Source organism: Puntigrus tetrazona, chromosome 3, assembly GCF_018831695.1.
Source record: "Puntigrus tetrazona isolate hp1 chromosome 3, ASM1883169v1, whole genome shotgun sequence".
Taxonomy (NCBI): domain Eukaryota; kingdom Metazoa; phylum Chordata; class Actinopteri; order Cypriniformes; family Cyprinidae; genus Puntigrus; species Puntigrus tetrazona.
This window is the reverse complement of record NC_056701.1, coordinates 9,993,838-10,010,023: the sequence shown is the minus strand read 5'-3', so window position 1 is coordinate 10,010,023 and position 16,186 is coordinate 9,993,838. Positions and strand designations below refer to the sequence as shown.

Genomic DNA, 16,186 nt, shown 5'->3' with positions numbered 1-16,186 from the left:
AGCCTGACACAGCCTGATGTATCTCCCCCAATTCGCCCTCCTCTGGGACGAAACAAATTGTACAGGGTACAAATGTGCGTGGAAATGGCGGGAAGGCTGCTGTAACGCTTCCTCTGTTCCCCTGTCATTAGCGCAGTGCCACAGTGGCTGGGATTGATCGTTCTGCTGCGATAAGATCATCTAATATTCATTAGAAACTATCCAAGAACTGTATTTGTTTATTACCAATCTTAATTTGCTGATTGCTCTGCTAAATGTACTGAACGTTGGCGGAGGTCTGGAAAATGAAGCTATGCTAGCATGGAATAGGCAGCCTTAAAATGAGCAAGTTAAACAAAGAAAAACTGGATATATACCACATGCAGTGGTGCAATAAGGCAAGAAGATCTACCAAATATAAACGACACAGCGTGTGTAATATCTCTCAATTTAATCTGTAATATAAAATGCTTCACATTTCCCTCATGTGGCTGACTTTTCATTTCTAGAAGATCCAGAAATGCCCAAAGCCACACTGTAACAAACAAGTCCATTTGCAACATCAGTAATGATCGGAAACCCTCCGATATGACCTGATCGTTTTGATCTAAGAACACAAGTTCAATCATTATAAAGCCTCTGCTTTTTCTAATGATGTTATTATTTTCTTTCGCCGTCATGAGTCTGTTTGCTTCTAAAGAAACAGACTGTAATAAGAAATATGGGTAACAGATTAAAGTGCAACTGAAAGTTGTTGCCTTTTTCTTCAAACATACATTCAATTATATAAGGCATCAGTAACAGGTTAAGTAAAAATATTATAGATTTTATAATATGTGAATATAATATGTGAAGCAGCAATAGCAATTTGTCACGCCACATTGAAGAGTGACAAAATTACATTTATTATTTGAATCTAATGATAAAACTGTTATCATTTGAAAGCATATACTACTGCTTTTAAATGTTTTTTCTTTTGCTCTGCCAGTGCAAACAGTTTTGAACGAACTGTTGTTGAGTCATTGTTTGAAACAAATCGGTTGAGTGAATAATTAAATGCTTCAGTGATTCAATGAATCACAGATTAAGACAGTCACTTGTTGCCACCTACTGGTATGTCGATGCAACCTGCAATTAGAGTCAATGAGTAATCTCCACCATTAATGCATAGTATGATATAAACACTGAGTAGTCTAAGTGCTGTTTGACTATTACCAGGGACTGGAATTATTGTTGCATAATGTTATATGTGCATAAAACACTTGAATAGCTGTATTATTCTATATTATATCCCCCCTGTGGAATCTTTTCAAGTAGCTCAGGCCATCAAGCGGTTGCGGCAGGCAAACACACTCAAGTAAAAGTATGAGAAGCTCACCATGCGCATCAATAACCATGATAAACTCAGCATGTCCACATGCACTCCAGACAGATACAAGCAGTCAGGAGTCAGTGGAGCCCTATCTATTCCTCTCTCCCTTTGTGAGTCATAATGATAAATTGTGGCCGCTCTCCAGATGCGCATCTCAGCATTAAAGTCCTGACCACTGCTCTCACCGCACCTGCACACCCTGTCAGTTTCCCTGAGGTTAGTTGACCAAGCCTAATGGAGCTTCAGAGACATGTAGATGCCCGCGGCCCCCGTCTGTCAGAGATGACAGCACCGGTGACTAAGGGGCCCTCGTTCAGCCGTCCCGCTCTGCAGCTCATCACGCCGGCTTTAAATACAGCCCAGATGTATCACGGCCGTGTGTCAGGCTGGGTGTTGCGCGGGTAAATGAAATGGTTTGTTAAGGGGCCGGCCACGCAGTGGGAGTGCCGAATTACCCGGTGAGTCATTATGGAAGGAGTTAGAGGACGGAGGAAGTGGGAGGGTGAAGAACATGAAAAAGTTGAGAGAAGGAGCTGCTGTTATGTATGTGTGAGTGCAGGGAGAGGGAGGGTGGTAATTACTACAGCCTGAAGGCCTGGTGTGGAGAACAGCAAGGTCAGGAGACCAGTAAGCCCTGGAGAAACCGAGAAAGAGCAGAGGTGTACAGATGGACTTATCAGTTAGTGTTTTCTGTGGACTGCTAATAGGAATGGTAAAGGAAGCTGTGCCTCCTCAAAAAAGAAATTGATCAACAGTGCAACAGTACAAAAAAATATTAGGAAATATTATTTTATGTTCACTTTTGCTCAATATTTAGGGTAACAGCACAATAAGGGGGATTTTGCTCTGGTTCCAGGGCTATTCTTTCTTTTTTTAAAATCTTTTTAACTATAATATATTTTTTAGAATACAATATGTATATATACAGTATGTATGTATATATATATATATATATATATATATATATATATATATATATATATATATATATATATATATATATATATATATGTATACTTTTTACATTTATTTTATTTGCGTAAATATGCAGGTGTGAAACTTAAATTTTTTAATTTAATTATTATTGAAACTCAATCAAGTGTGGAATAAAATCAAAGTAAAATAACAGAAATTACGTTAACGTTAAAGATATGGGTATCAAGTCATTTAGATAAATATTGTTAAAACATTGTTAATGATAAAACCGTTTTTATAGTGCAATATGATCATTTGTGTTGATAACAGCCTGCGCATCCAGACAGATGCACATTTTTGAATTAGCAATTATAAAGGGGTATGATGGGGCTGTGGGGGTAGATAAGACAATAATGGTCGGGAAACACTAAATTAGAGAAAAGGAACTAATTGTTATATAATACAAAACTAAAACTAAAGTCCAGAGTGCAGTAATGGCCATGTGGGAGTATTTCAAGAAGAAGAAAAACGCTGCTCAAATCATCAGGCATATGCGCTTTTGACTGCACTTGTTTGTTTGGCCTTTTTGCCTTACTGAACATCTGATGTTACCGTTCCACATGTTGAAATTATTCCTTTCTTCGTCTTTGGCAAAAAAAAAAAGTAGTGTAGTATGACAGCGCTACATAATTAATCCTCAGATGTATGCATGAGAGGAATAAGAAAGTAGGTTGAGTCACCAACATAAGGCTGCTGCTTTGTAATTAGATTATGCATATTTAATAGCTATGATTATGACATGTGCGTCCCCTCTTTCGGAGCATGCGGCGGATCACGAGCGCCGATGCCGTGAACTCCGAGTGAATGAATGCGACATTTTCGCGTGCCGCTCTCTCCAAAAGCACTCCGTGCCTCTTCATCTCCATGAGATTTAGTTGTACAATCTCTGTCACAGCACATAACGTCAACCCCACCCCACCCTCCATCCATCCCCATCCCTCACCCTTTTATTTCTCGCAAACACATTTTATAAAAAGTCCAAACAGCTGTTGTCGACGTGCCCATGTGAGCGAGTGTGTGTTGTGTTTCTAGGGTGGTTACGCTGCCTACCGATACACTCAGCCTGCTACTGCTACCGCCGCTGCCTACAGTGACAGGTAAGACACACACCGCTGCCTGCACACCACTGACAACACCACCTTACCAGGCCCTCCGGCGGGGCCCTTAACTTCCACCCACCTCCCCCGCCGAGGCGGCCTCGTTCTCTCTCACCCTTTACTCCTCTGAGGTCAAACTCTCTCCCTTCGACACGAGCAGAGGCAGGCGCACGCAAAAGAAAAAAAAAAAAAAAAAGGCCAGCCTGATTTATTAGCCTAATTCCCCTTGCCAGTGGTGATGGGGAATATCACGGTGCCCAGTGCAGTAATTGGCAAATTAAATCAAATGAGATGTCACTGCAAATGTAATGGTGAAACGCATCCATGGCGGAGCAACTGTAACTGCAGAATGAAGTGGGATAGACCTGACAGTTCCTCAGAGATGAGACAAAAGCCCATTTGGCAGGGCGACCGGAGGAAGTCGTCTTGGCTGATTTTGATTTCTTTTTTTTCTTTTCTTTTCTCTCTCTCTCTCTCTCTCTCTCTCTCTCTTTCTCTCTCTTGTCAATTGTGAGTGTAAGCTTATTGCAGATGGCACGCAATCAAGAATAAAGCAAATTCGGAGCCTTGATGTGATTGTAAAACATTCGCATGACACGAAAGCATATCTGCTCATGACTGTTAATGCCAAATAATGATCGTAATGCTGTCATCCGACATGTAACAACTGATATTGTGCAGCCATAACTAGATGAAGCAACACTTGATTATCATGTCATCTTAGCAGTGCTGTCATAATCTGTCAACGGTGTCCCTGCATGCCTCTTGATAAGTTGTGTTCTGTGAATCTCATCCGACCGGTTGTGAGTGGTGCTCATCATCATTACATCATGTTTATGTAATCATCACGGGAGCGTTTGTGCGTGCGTAGATCCCGGTGTCCGCGGTAAAGGCAGATCATTAGCTGCGGATGGGGACCAAACGCACCCGAGCGCACTTTCTGATGTCTGCCGGCCGTGAGCTGCATGTCGTAGTGTTTGTAATTGCTGCCAGGCTTAAGATCAGTGTGGTTTCGCGATCGGTTCAATAACCACATGTGTCCTCCTCACACGCAGGGACTTCTCTGGATAAATACAGTAGACTGTCCTCAGAGATTAAAGTCAGAGCGTCCTAAGAAACCACGGTATTGATTCCAAGGGCCCTTTTTGCTTTTCTGTGGCTTCTTGTTATGAGAAATCTTTTATGGTATAGCGGTAATCTGATTTTCTGTTGGTTCGATTACTCCCGGCCTAGGCAATCATGTAATGATCTTATGCACTAGTCCAATTTAAACATTAAACTATTTTATTTAACCATTTATTTACTTAAGTAATACATAAATGGAATAGAATTCATGTTGAATAAAAACAGGAAAGGTTGGGGTCGGTGTATTTTTTAAAGAAGTGTTATATGGTCACTTATACTTACTGCATTTTAAAATTTTTATTATTATCAATGCTGAAAATAGTTTTTGATCTTAATAATAAACTGCAATGCACACTTTTTTTAATCTTTGATGAATAGAAAGTTCAAAAGAACAACATTTATTTTGAACTTCATTAAATACTCTCGATTTAACGCAACCTTGCTGACTGAAAGTATTAATTACAAATTAAAATACTTAAATACTGACCCCAAACAATTCAAGAGCATTTCAAAGTAGTTTAGAGTTCATGCTTACATTTATTAATAATAATTAAGCATATATTTAAAATAGCTCTACTGCTTTAAAATGTTTCTGACCATATCTACATCTTTTTTTGTTTTTATTTATCACGGATTGTGTTCCATTTATTGCACAGTAAATAAATGAATAAATGAAGTGTTGGGTAACATTTAATCTTAAAGTGCCCTTGTTACACGCTACATACACTTACTATTATAATTACAATATATGATGCTTAATTGCATGTAAGTAACCCTAATCTTAACCATATAGCAAGTGCATGTAGTTAATTATTATTGCTCAGTGCTTAATGTACATAAATAATGACAATGCAACAAAGACACCTTAAAATAAAGTGTAACCAGCATAAACATCAGAGGTTATTTGTGGTGCTGACTAGGCTAAGCATCAGTATTTCTATTGCTCATACTTACAGATTTGAAAAATCCCCAACCCTCAGACATCTGCACATAACTCGTCCCGCTCCGCTTGTGCTACAGACGTGAATGATGTGTTTCAGCTATTGCTTTAACTGTTTTGTCTTTAATACAGATCTTAGTCTCTCTTTCATTATGTTCCATGAACCCCCGAAATTGCCTGTGGTTCAGTTTGTATTAAAAATGTAGTTATACTAGTAGACATAGTCATTGCTTTGCCAGTGGGCAGAGCTAATGCTAATGCTCGAACTGATTAAATTCAGAAAGTTTCCTTAATGTTGTTTAGCTCTCTGCAGAAACCTGCTTGATTGATTATGCAAATGAAGAGGCCTCTCAATAACATTTGAATTATTTTGTTTACCTTTAGACACATTTTGAGAATAATAGCAGCTTTGGGAAATTGAAACCGCAGCCCGTCATACAAATTAGGTCCCCGATACAAATTCCAGCTAAATTAGTTTGCATGAGACTAGTCTTTCATAATAGAGATTATAAATGATTGTTATTGGGAAGTCATACATTTTTTACATTTTTCGGATTTAAAACGATTGAATTATTCATTTGCAATGTAAATGACTTATAATCTCCCTTCCCTCATAAAAATAAATTATTCATGTCTCAATGAGTAACGTTTTTAGACAGTTGGAGTTTAATCGTTCAGTCTGCCTCCATTAAAATAACCTCTCAGAGCTGTTAGATGTTATCACCTCGTGTGAAAGATATCATCTCTGATCTCCGCTAATCCTGCGAGCGTTTTGACTGCAGTTGATCTCTCGCCTTCCACGGTGGCGGATATCAATACCCCAAAGCTTTATCTTAACAGAGTGGCGCACTCTTGACACCTTGCCGTCCCGACGCCGGTCTCGTTAGCCGTTAGCCATCACGTCTGGTTGCTGCTCTTTGTTGGAGCTTCGCTGACGCTCTGTCAGAGATGGCCAGGGTCAGCCTCGGATCTGGAGGTGCTGCTGGGAGGCGGAGTCCGGGGTCAGGGCTGCTTCTTTCTCTCCAGTCGCCTTTTTAGAGCTCAAGGCTCAGCCGGTCCCATCTGAACAGCTGCGGGCCGGGGGCAACGTGGGTCAGGAGTACACGGTAGCCTCGCTTCCTACAACTCACCATGCTAGCGTCGGCTGACCTCTGTCCCTGCGACGCTTGTTCAGGAAAGGTTGAAGTGGCCCGTCGTGCGTGTTTCTGGCGCTCCCTGGACCCAGTTGAAACCCTCAGGGCCGGGGGAGCAGCTGTGCAGGAAGCTAGAGCAACTCTTTAAACTCTTGTGTGAAAGGTAGTTTATTTAGTTTATTAGCGAATGATGCCGCTAACACACACCAGGCATGCTCACGGGTGTAAAAAATTATACTTGACGGACGGTACACGGGATCGATTTAAAAAAATCAATGCATCAAGCTAAAAACATGCTTCGAGGAAAGTATTTCTAAGTAAAATGACATTTTTTTTGCTTAGCGCTGATACTTGAATGTAGTTACGTAGAACCTCGAGTGTCTGTTGTCGACAATAGTTACAGAGCAATTGAAAAGCCTTCAAAGATCATTTTTTAAACCCTTTCTAAGGATCGATACATGATGATACAGTTATGTGAGCAAATTACATTTTATTTAAAACATTGAAAGGTACATAGTTTGATTTGTTAGTTCAGGAAGACAAAATATTTAGACATCCATTTAAAAAAAAAAAAACTTGAATGCATTTATTATAGCAAGGTCACATTAAATTAATCAAAAATGATGAAGACATTTAGAATGTTATCAAGTGTTTCTTTTTCAAATAAAAGATGTTATTATGAGCTTATCCTTCTTCTGAGAAACTTGCTAAAAAAAAATTACCGTTTCCACAAAAAAATAAAGAAAGAAAAGAAAGAAATAATTGATTATATTAAGAAATGTTTTTTAATCACAAAATCAGCATATTAGGATAAAGAAAATGTTATTTTAAATTGTTCACAAAATTTAGTGTAATAATATTTCACAGTGTTTAAAGTGTTCTGCATACGCATACGCTCACTGACCCCATATTTTTGAACGGTAATGTATATATATATTTTTAAATTAGAATAGATTCACATCATGATGACTTCTGATGTACTTGATACTTGACTAAAAATTAATTAATTAGAAATGTTCTTAAGGTAGCAATGTAAATATTTAGTTAAGTAAGCATTTCCCACAATAAGTGATTTACACCCCTGAACGTGTTGACCAGTTGTGCTCGGCATTTTGCTTGGAAGTGCCTGTGACCACCGACTGCTATTACGAAGAGAAGAAACAGTTTAGTGTTGAATATCAACTCATCCAGAATTAAATACAGAATGGCAGTTGAAATATTCTTTATTTAACAATATGTGTCATGTAGTCCAGAATACTACTGCTTGTGACTTTAGCGTCTTCGTGAAGTGCATGTTTAGTCTGTAATGTGTATGAATGGTCATATCTGAAGCCAGTACATATCTAATTTTGTAAGGCACTATGAGTTATAGATAGTGCACCATTTAATGCATGCGTTCAAATGCATGTCTGCATTGAGCTTTACTCCCTAGAGTGTATGTGTGAGTGTAACTGTGTGTGCGCATTGGGACGGTCAATACTGTCATGCCGAATAGAACATTGTATTCAAAACAAGCCCCCTAACATGATTAAGAGGGCCGATTCAATCCGAATGCTTAGCGGGAATGAATGATTCATTTAGTTATTAAATATAGCTCCAAGCGGCAATTAAAAAGGGGCCTGGCAATATGGCGGCCAATGTCTCTAATTAGACGTGAGATCAAGCCATGACACATCATTTGTCACACCTGTGCAGTGACTCATGAAGCCTGTGCAGTGCAACCAATGATACGGCTCATTCTAGTTGTTTGTTTACCCAGAATGCACCATTTACCCACATCCTGTTTGCATTGTAATAACCATATTTTTTTTTTTCATGTAATTTAAGTATTTTTATTCGTCGTTTACAACAGGGCTGAGGATTATACTCTAGTCCTTGCAACGTGCGATGTTTCTGCTGTTAAATAAATGTAAAATATGTTCACAGTTCAAAATTCAAGGTACACTCAGTAATATTTGGGTAGTTTTTCTTGTTGTTGCATATTGAATTTACTGACACCTGTTGGGGCAGATGCAGTATCGCTCAAAAGCTTATAGTCACTATTCACGGTAATGATGACAACATTATTTTAAAATGAAATGAGCAGTCGATATGTCATTTGCTGGTAATATTCGGCATAAATTGCCATCGTAGGCTGTAATGGAAAGCTTACATTCATATTAAAAACGATGAAAAACAAACAATATTTATTCGTAACAACATGGACTCGTTGAGAATATGACCAGGAGCATGCATTAAAAAAGTTAATACAACCACTTTTGATTTTATTGTCAGCCAGAACCTGGAATACACTACATTATTTTTGCCCAGGTTTTCTGCTGATTTGCACTCTGGAGAAGTCAACGCTAGTTGCTGAAAGTCGGAGCCACTCTACAGATTTGAGTTGACAGATTTCATAGAAAATTGCATAGGGTATGATGGTCACAGACTTTTTTTTTTTACTTCGGATTCTGATTCCCTCCAGTCTGAGAATATCTTCAGCCGATTTTAAAGCACATTGTTTTCATTTGGGCAGTTTTCCCTTGTCACTATTTACAAAGTCAGGAAGTCTGTGATGCCTAGTGTTTTAAAAATCTATTCAGATTTGAAAAGATTATGCTGTCTGTGATGTATTCCAGCCTTTTTTTTTTAAAGAAGCCTCTTATCCTCACCAGCGCTGCATTCATTTAATCAAAAATACAGTTAAAACCATAATATAGTGAAATATTTTATAGTTTAATAATAATTTTGTATTTTAATATAGACATGTTTTTTATTTTTATTATATTGTCTATGTTAAAAACAGTTTAATTTTGAATCCACTGCACTTTCTACAGGATCCTTTGATAGAAAGTTCAAAAGAACGGCATTTATTTGAAATAGAAACATTTTGCAGCGTGATAAATGTCTTTACGGTCACTTTGAACAATTTAATGTGTTTTGGCCTAACAAGTGTGAAAACAAAATTACCGACCCCTTGACTTTTTCAAAATGTGCTACCCTTTCCTTTACATGTAAAACATTTTTAATGAGGGTAAAAAATGACTGAGTGAACCTTGCTATTTTGACATCTCAAATAAATCTATCCATAATACAGTGGGAGTTTTGCTTTTCTCTCTCTTCTCGTCTCTCTCCAAAGAAAAGTTTATGGTGTATGACATAAGCGCTTTGATGTATAATATTATCTGTTTGATTTCCAATATCATCCGTGTATAATGGTCGCAGTCTCAGGTGTTTCTAACGGGCTCAGCGGCTGGCTTTTATGTGACCGTTCAAGGCCATCCCAGAGCTATTCAGTAATGCTGTGAATGCAATTCCTTGACTTTTACAGAACAATAGTGATGGAGGGAGGGGGTTTACAGAGGAGAGGACGTTTAGAGTGGCTAAATCAAAGCGTCTCGCGCACAGCTGCGGTTTCTATTGAATCGGCCCCAGTCCGAGGTTATGATTTAGTCTCATCTCTGATATACTGTATATGTCTTTTTTTACCCCTCTTCTTTATTCCCGCATTTGCATCTCCAATCCCCCCAGCATGCCTCTTCCCTGTTCTTCCATGTGGATACCGGTGCGGGCCGCCCACTGAGAGCTCTGGTTCTTTTTGCTTGTGAACTAAAACCCATTTATGCCACCATCCCTCTCCCTCCCCCTTTCCATTTCCTAACACCCCTCCTCTACCCCTCCCTCCCATCTTCCCCCCCCCCGCCTCTCGTCCATCCAGCCAGTCAGCAGGCGGTATTGTAAATTTTATCTTCTCTTGCAGAAATCATTTCGTCTTCGTTGCAGCAGATGAAATTTCTTGTAACACCTCCTCAGGTAAAATAAATAAATATAAATGAATACCAAATCACCCTCACTTTCTCGATGCACCCACGAGGGAGCGAGCATATACCCCCTTTTTTATGCACCCTGACAGTGAGTGCTTCTATTGCCCGGCTGTCTCCTTATTTCTGCCCCCCCTCCCGTTTGATTAGTAGATGTTACGTTTTTTCTTACTACGTTTCTCTTGAATGCTCTTTTTTGGACGAGTGGAGTAGTTTTGGAGTACTGCATGAGGATAGCTGGAAGGCATCGCACTCATAGTTCTCATCTTCTGTTTCTCTCTCCCATGGCACTGCTTGGAAGAGGCATGTGTTCCTTGAAGAGTGAAATGAACACGCTTGTCACGAGCTTGGAATCTGTGATTTTCCTTTTTTTTCTGTCTCAATCTTCCTTGTGTTCCATGGTTCCTTTGAGTTCTCCACCATCGCCCTCCCTTTCCGTTAGATCTGTGTGTGTGTGTGCGTGTGTGCGAGAGGGCCTTTTTTTGGTTGGTTTGTTTGTGTCATTGTTTTACAGGCGTGTGGTGCTGTTGTCATTGTCGTATCAAGGTTGCTCATGTAGTGTATGGTGTCTTGCACATTGGCTGTAGGTGGCTAGATCTTGGGAATGACACAAGTGTGATTGTTACTAGTTTGAGTCGTGATATACCAAAAGGAAAATGGACCTGTCCATCCGTGCATCGATTTTGTGACAGACCTTTTTTTTCTTTCCCCCCCACCCCTCGACCAGGGAAAATGAATATGCTAACAAGGCTGTAATTTAGCAGAAGGCACTTTCTTGAAGACATCAGCTGTTTTCTGTAAAACACAATTGGAATGTGTAATTTGGAGTCTGAAAACTTGCAAATTATGGACTAATTGTCCCGGTTCAATAATTGCTGAAAACCCCAAAGGCCGCGCGCATCCTGTTCGCAAACCGACGTAATCAGTAAGTAAGAAAAGCGGAGAAGGTCCGCATACAGAGCCCCTAAAGCACAGCCCGGCATTGTTTAAAGAAATCATAGAAATGAGCTGTCCGTTCGGTCTCCTGGTGGGAAAAGTCAATACATTTAGAGGAATGGCGCTGCTGGAGCACACATTTTCCAAAATAATGAGCATCTAGTCAATAATGCAGATATATCCCAGCCATCCGAGATTTATTAACCTGTATCTCAGGGCCCAGATCTAATTTAGCTGTATGTTAGAGTCACTGGTGTTCATTAACAAACATAGAGCTTACCAGTCTCATAAATCAGCCTTTTTTTTTTCGACTTCAACCTGTCTCGATGGGCGGCAGGAGGAGCCTAGTATAACGGATCATAGCAAGAAACAAACCGTTAGCCACAAGGACAAGTTTAAGCTTAAATCTGCCGTGCATTTCCTGCATGTGCTGCTAGAAAAACAGACAAAAACACTTTTTCGTTGTCCTTCAAACGGCAATTAAAACCCCCAGTTCTTGCATTTCGGGTGACTCATCCAATCAGCGTTTTTTCCCTTGCTTAATACTTTAGGAATAATTCACCAGGTGCTATATCCTGAGGGTCACCTTTTCAATCTTAGCTCCAGAGGAGCGGAGGCAGCCCTGGTTTGATCACTGCACTGCATACTCATTAAAACTAACCCCTGTAAACACAGATAACGCAGGTCAAACAAAATACTTGGCCGCGCATTGAAATATGAAGACAGAGCCACTGTGTAGTGAATAACAATGTCTATACTAATTTGCAGTGGATTAACTTCTTAATCGCCAGGAGTGGAAGAATATGTAAATTGCCTCATTTCCCTGCCCTCTGATTGGCTCTTTATCTGGTCCAGAAACACCAAGCATGCATAACAATGCTCTGAGGAATCGATATTCCGGGTTGTTTTCAAACACAGCGATCTTAACCCCTGCTCAAATTTTGAGGGAGAACAGGGTATATCTCCAGATAATAAAAAAATATATATATATATGTAAAATAAGCTCACATTTACACTAAACGTCCTGCAGCATTTGCATCAAATCAGCCCCGGATGGGAATAATAAACAGATCTTTTGTTTCGGTTATTTGGTGCAAGTACTGTAAAGCATTGATCGCTGGTCTGTTAGATTTTTTTTTTTTTTCTTGTGATGTATTTTTTTTGCCTTTTTGATCAATATGCCTAAATTAAACTACTAAAAAATTGAAGGGTTGTTTGTGCAAGCGTATTGAACTAGAAAAAGCAAGCGAATTCCTCTTGGTACCGATTTGCAAAGTTTGTACGTACAAACTGATATTGCCGTAAGCGCTGGCATCCCGTAAACGCCTAAAATACGAGTAAACCGAGCGTCTAGTGAGATCTTGCACAAGTGGCCCTTCAACTTTCAAACAGTGATGTCTTCCTCTTTGACCTGTGCAGCATGACTGCGAGAGCCATGTGATCTTCTCCTCTCTGACTTGATTGTCATTTTTCCAAACACTCTGAAATCATCGCCATACGTAGTTGCTTCAGTTCGTGGTGTGGTATATGACTCTATGACATTTGTGTTTGCATAGAAAAGAAGCGATTTCAACTTGGCAGCGTGATCTGACCATCTCTCCGTGTTTCTACAGTTACGGACGAGTTTATGCTGCCGACCCCTACAACCACGCACTTGCTCCAGCAGCCACATACAGCGTTGGTGCCATGGTGAGCTTGAATTTTCATCTCTACCTGCCTCCGTTCCTTTTTCTTTTATCTTCTTTCCTCATTACCCCTTTATTTATCCCTTCCCTGCTCTTTTCTCAGTGCACGCTTGTCATGTACGCTCATTCTTTTCCCTTTTCTTCCCACCTTTTCCTCCTGCATGGATTTTAGCACTGCTGACATCTCCTCACTTAAACTTAATTGAATTTGTCTCTTGTGCTAACGGCAGCTGAAATGCCACATTAATCCTCCCAGTAAACGTGATAAATGTCTTAATTTCTTGGCAGTGTAGTGCATGTTAGTTATTATATTTCTAATTTTGTGAATATCACCTAGCCGAGCGCTCCCCTTAATGGAATAATTAGTCATTTTGATAATTAAATCCATCACCTAAGTGGTGCTGTAGCAACAGCTAAAAGAGGGAGGGAGCAGAGGAGAGACGGTACGATGAAAGAGTGTGAGGAAGACCGACAAGAGTCTCCAGGCACGCGCTGCGACTTGTTTGTACACGGACTGCTCTTGGGTACAAAACGCACACTGCAAAGATCAATTTCTTAATCTGTCGACATGGTCTCGTTTTCCAGTAAAATGCTTAAAACATTTTTGCAGGTCAATGAGACTTGTTTTTGTTTTTTATTGTCAATTTGAAAGTTTCTTGTTTTAAGAACAACCCGTAGCTTTTAGCGTTGCTATGCGTAATTTCGCTGGCGAAATAGTCGTTTCAGTAACAATCTGCAATTATTCATTCGCCGAGCAAGTCGCAGAGACTTTTTTTTTATGCACCTGAATTGTAATAATTTTTCACTTCAAGATATTGGAAGACAAGATGAAAATATGTTAAGAAAATGTTTTTTGCAGCGTATGCATTCATTGCTTTTTTTATTTGCCCTTAACTCATGTATTCCTTTCATCCCGTTTACGTTTTTAAGTAGCTAAATACATCTCTTCTGGCATGAGGTGTGTTGGTGTGCTTGCTGCATGATGGAACGTGATTGGTTTCGTCCGGGGGGTATGTACGGCAAATAGCCTGAATGCTAGCCGAGGTCTCCTCTGAACTGTGTCAATTAAACGTGTCCAAACCCGTGGCTTCTCTTCCAGAATGCTTTCGCTCCCTTGACTGATGCCAAGACCAGAAGCCACGCCGATGATGTGGGTCTCGTTCTTTCTTCTTTGCAGGCTAGTATATACCGAGGTGGATACAGTCGTTTCGCGCCATACTAAAAAAAAAAAAAAAAAAAAACCTTTCAAAACCTATTGAGAATCTTCCTGTGGGGGTAACGGAGGAGTAATTCAGAGGCCTGGGTATTGCAATACATGCAGTAGTGCATCATTTTAGCATCTCTTAAGAGAGAGAAGACAAAAACGGATATTTTTCATCTTATACCTCAGATATTTTGTGCTGTGTATTTTAATATTGTGGGTTTTTAATTTCTAAAGATTACATAGATTGTTGGCTGTAGAGGTTTCTGTGGTGATCTAGAGAGCTGCTAGATTTTAAAAAGATGAAAAAAAAATAATAAGATACAAATTGTTAGGGCTTTATCATGTAAATGAGTTATGTATGATAAATATTCAAGTCACTTCGGGGTTATCATATTTTGTAAGAGTGTAAGTGACTAGAGTCGTCCAGTGGTTTCTGCTTCCGTTTGACATCGCCTTTCGTCTTTCTTTTGGTTTCTTTTGTTTCTGGGTTCTGTGCCGAAAGAGGAAGAGTACGCAGGGGGTTGTGGGTAGGAGTAGATACAGGCGTGGTGGGCGAGAGACCGGGGGCTGTCCCCCGAGTGCAGCGAAGACACAGAGCCGGTCAAAGAGACCACTGAGGTATCGATTATTTAAGCTGTCTTATATCAGTCATTACTCAAAGCCAAAGGTTATGTTCCTGGGGTGTTCAATGTGTATATTCCGACTATACATAGCAGCTCGTAGAAACTCCCCAAAAATTCACCATGACAGTATTTTACTGTTTAACTATTATCTAGTCCTTAAGTCAGACCCTCGCTAGTTTAGGCCTACCACGAGATGTTCTTTTTATATTACAGTACTTCCAGTACGTCGATTGATATAAATGCTGACTTTTATAACACGGGAGAGACGAAACACGAAAAAAAAAAAAAAAAAAACGGCGACAGTAGCGCCGGTTATATTTTTTGTTTTTCTTTTTCTTTTTTTTCTTTTTTGTTTTGGTTTATTTGGGTTTTTTTTTTCTCTCAGAAGTTAAGAAACTCTGATTATTTGTACAAGACGAGAGTGGGGAAAAAATAAACTAACAGTGTATTAAATTTGATCTGTGCAGTGAAAATGTTCTCTTATACGAAAAACACAACTGTATAATGTTTTAGATTTAGTGTGGTAGACCAACTGTTAGAGAAAGGTGTCTCATTTTTTATGGAATCATACACAGATTTATATCAACACTTTACAAGTAATGCAATCATTATGTAGATATAATCATAGTATTTTTGTCAACTGTACAATTTTGCACACACACAACCTGCAATTTTTTCATCACTACTACTACTACTTCTTCTCACTTGTGGGACGTTTCGTTTTGTCTGTTTTCTTTTGGTTCTCTGCTTCTTTCTTTCGAGTGTTTCGTTTTGATATCATTTTTAATGTGACATCCTTTGTACTATTATTTTCTAGAACACAGCCTTTACACTTTGAAACTGTTTGATTATCGAGAAACTGAGAAATATATGACTTGTGAAAAAGATATCTATATGTAAATAGGAATAATGATAACTATGTCATTTACAAGTGCTACACAAACAAGCTGTCGAGGTGTTCTTGAAGAGTCGCAGCTTGGCTGTGCATACGCGAAGACTTCCCTTCATGTTGTTTACAAGTATACCTAATTAGAGGTGTTTGTCACATATCTCATTTTTCTTTATTTTGTATTTATAAAAGTTTCAATTGCATAAAAATACAAACAAAAGAGCAGCTCCAGTTTATCCGGCTGCAAATATCCTCTTGTGTACTGTGTGCGTCACATCACACAACTTGGCAAAAATATCTTACCCACTGCTGTGATTCTGCTCTTTCTGCTTTAAGTACGTGTTGTGGACAGGCTTTCTCCTTGTCATTGTATGTGCATGCACTATGATCTGCATAACAATAACCATCAATAAAGTTTCTCAAGATAA

At 39.3% G+C, this 16,186-nt stretch overlaps 1 protein-coding gene across 8 annotated transcripts in view; it reads left to right on the top strand.

Annotated features, from left to right (window-relative positions):
- rbfox1 (RNA binding fox-1 homolog 1) overlaps nucleotides 1–16,186 on the top strand; it is a 216,779-nt gene extending 200,593 nt beyond the window's left edge. For 7 of the 8 annotated variants that reach the window (XM_043235256.1, XM_043235260.1, XM_043235261.1 and 4 more), the window contains 3 exons: nucleotides 3,359–3,423; nucleotides 12,971–13,046; nucleotides 14,142–16,186. In XM_043235256.1, the coding sequence (XP_043091191.1) occupies nucleotides 3,359–3,423; nucleotides 12,971–13,046; nucleotides 14,142–14,264 (264 nt within the window). In that variant the 3' untranslated portion in view covers nucleotides 14,265–16,186. Of the gene's footprint in view, nucleotides 1–3,358; nucleotides 3,424–10,360; nucleotides 10,414–12,970; nucleotides 13,047–14,141 lie in introns of all 8 variants that reach the window. The other variant, XM_043235258.1, reaches the window with a different exon arrangement.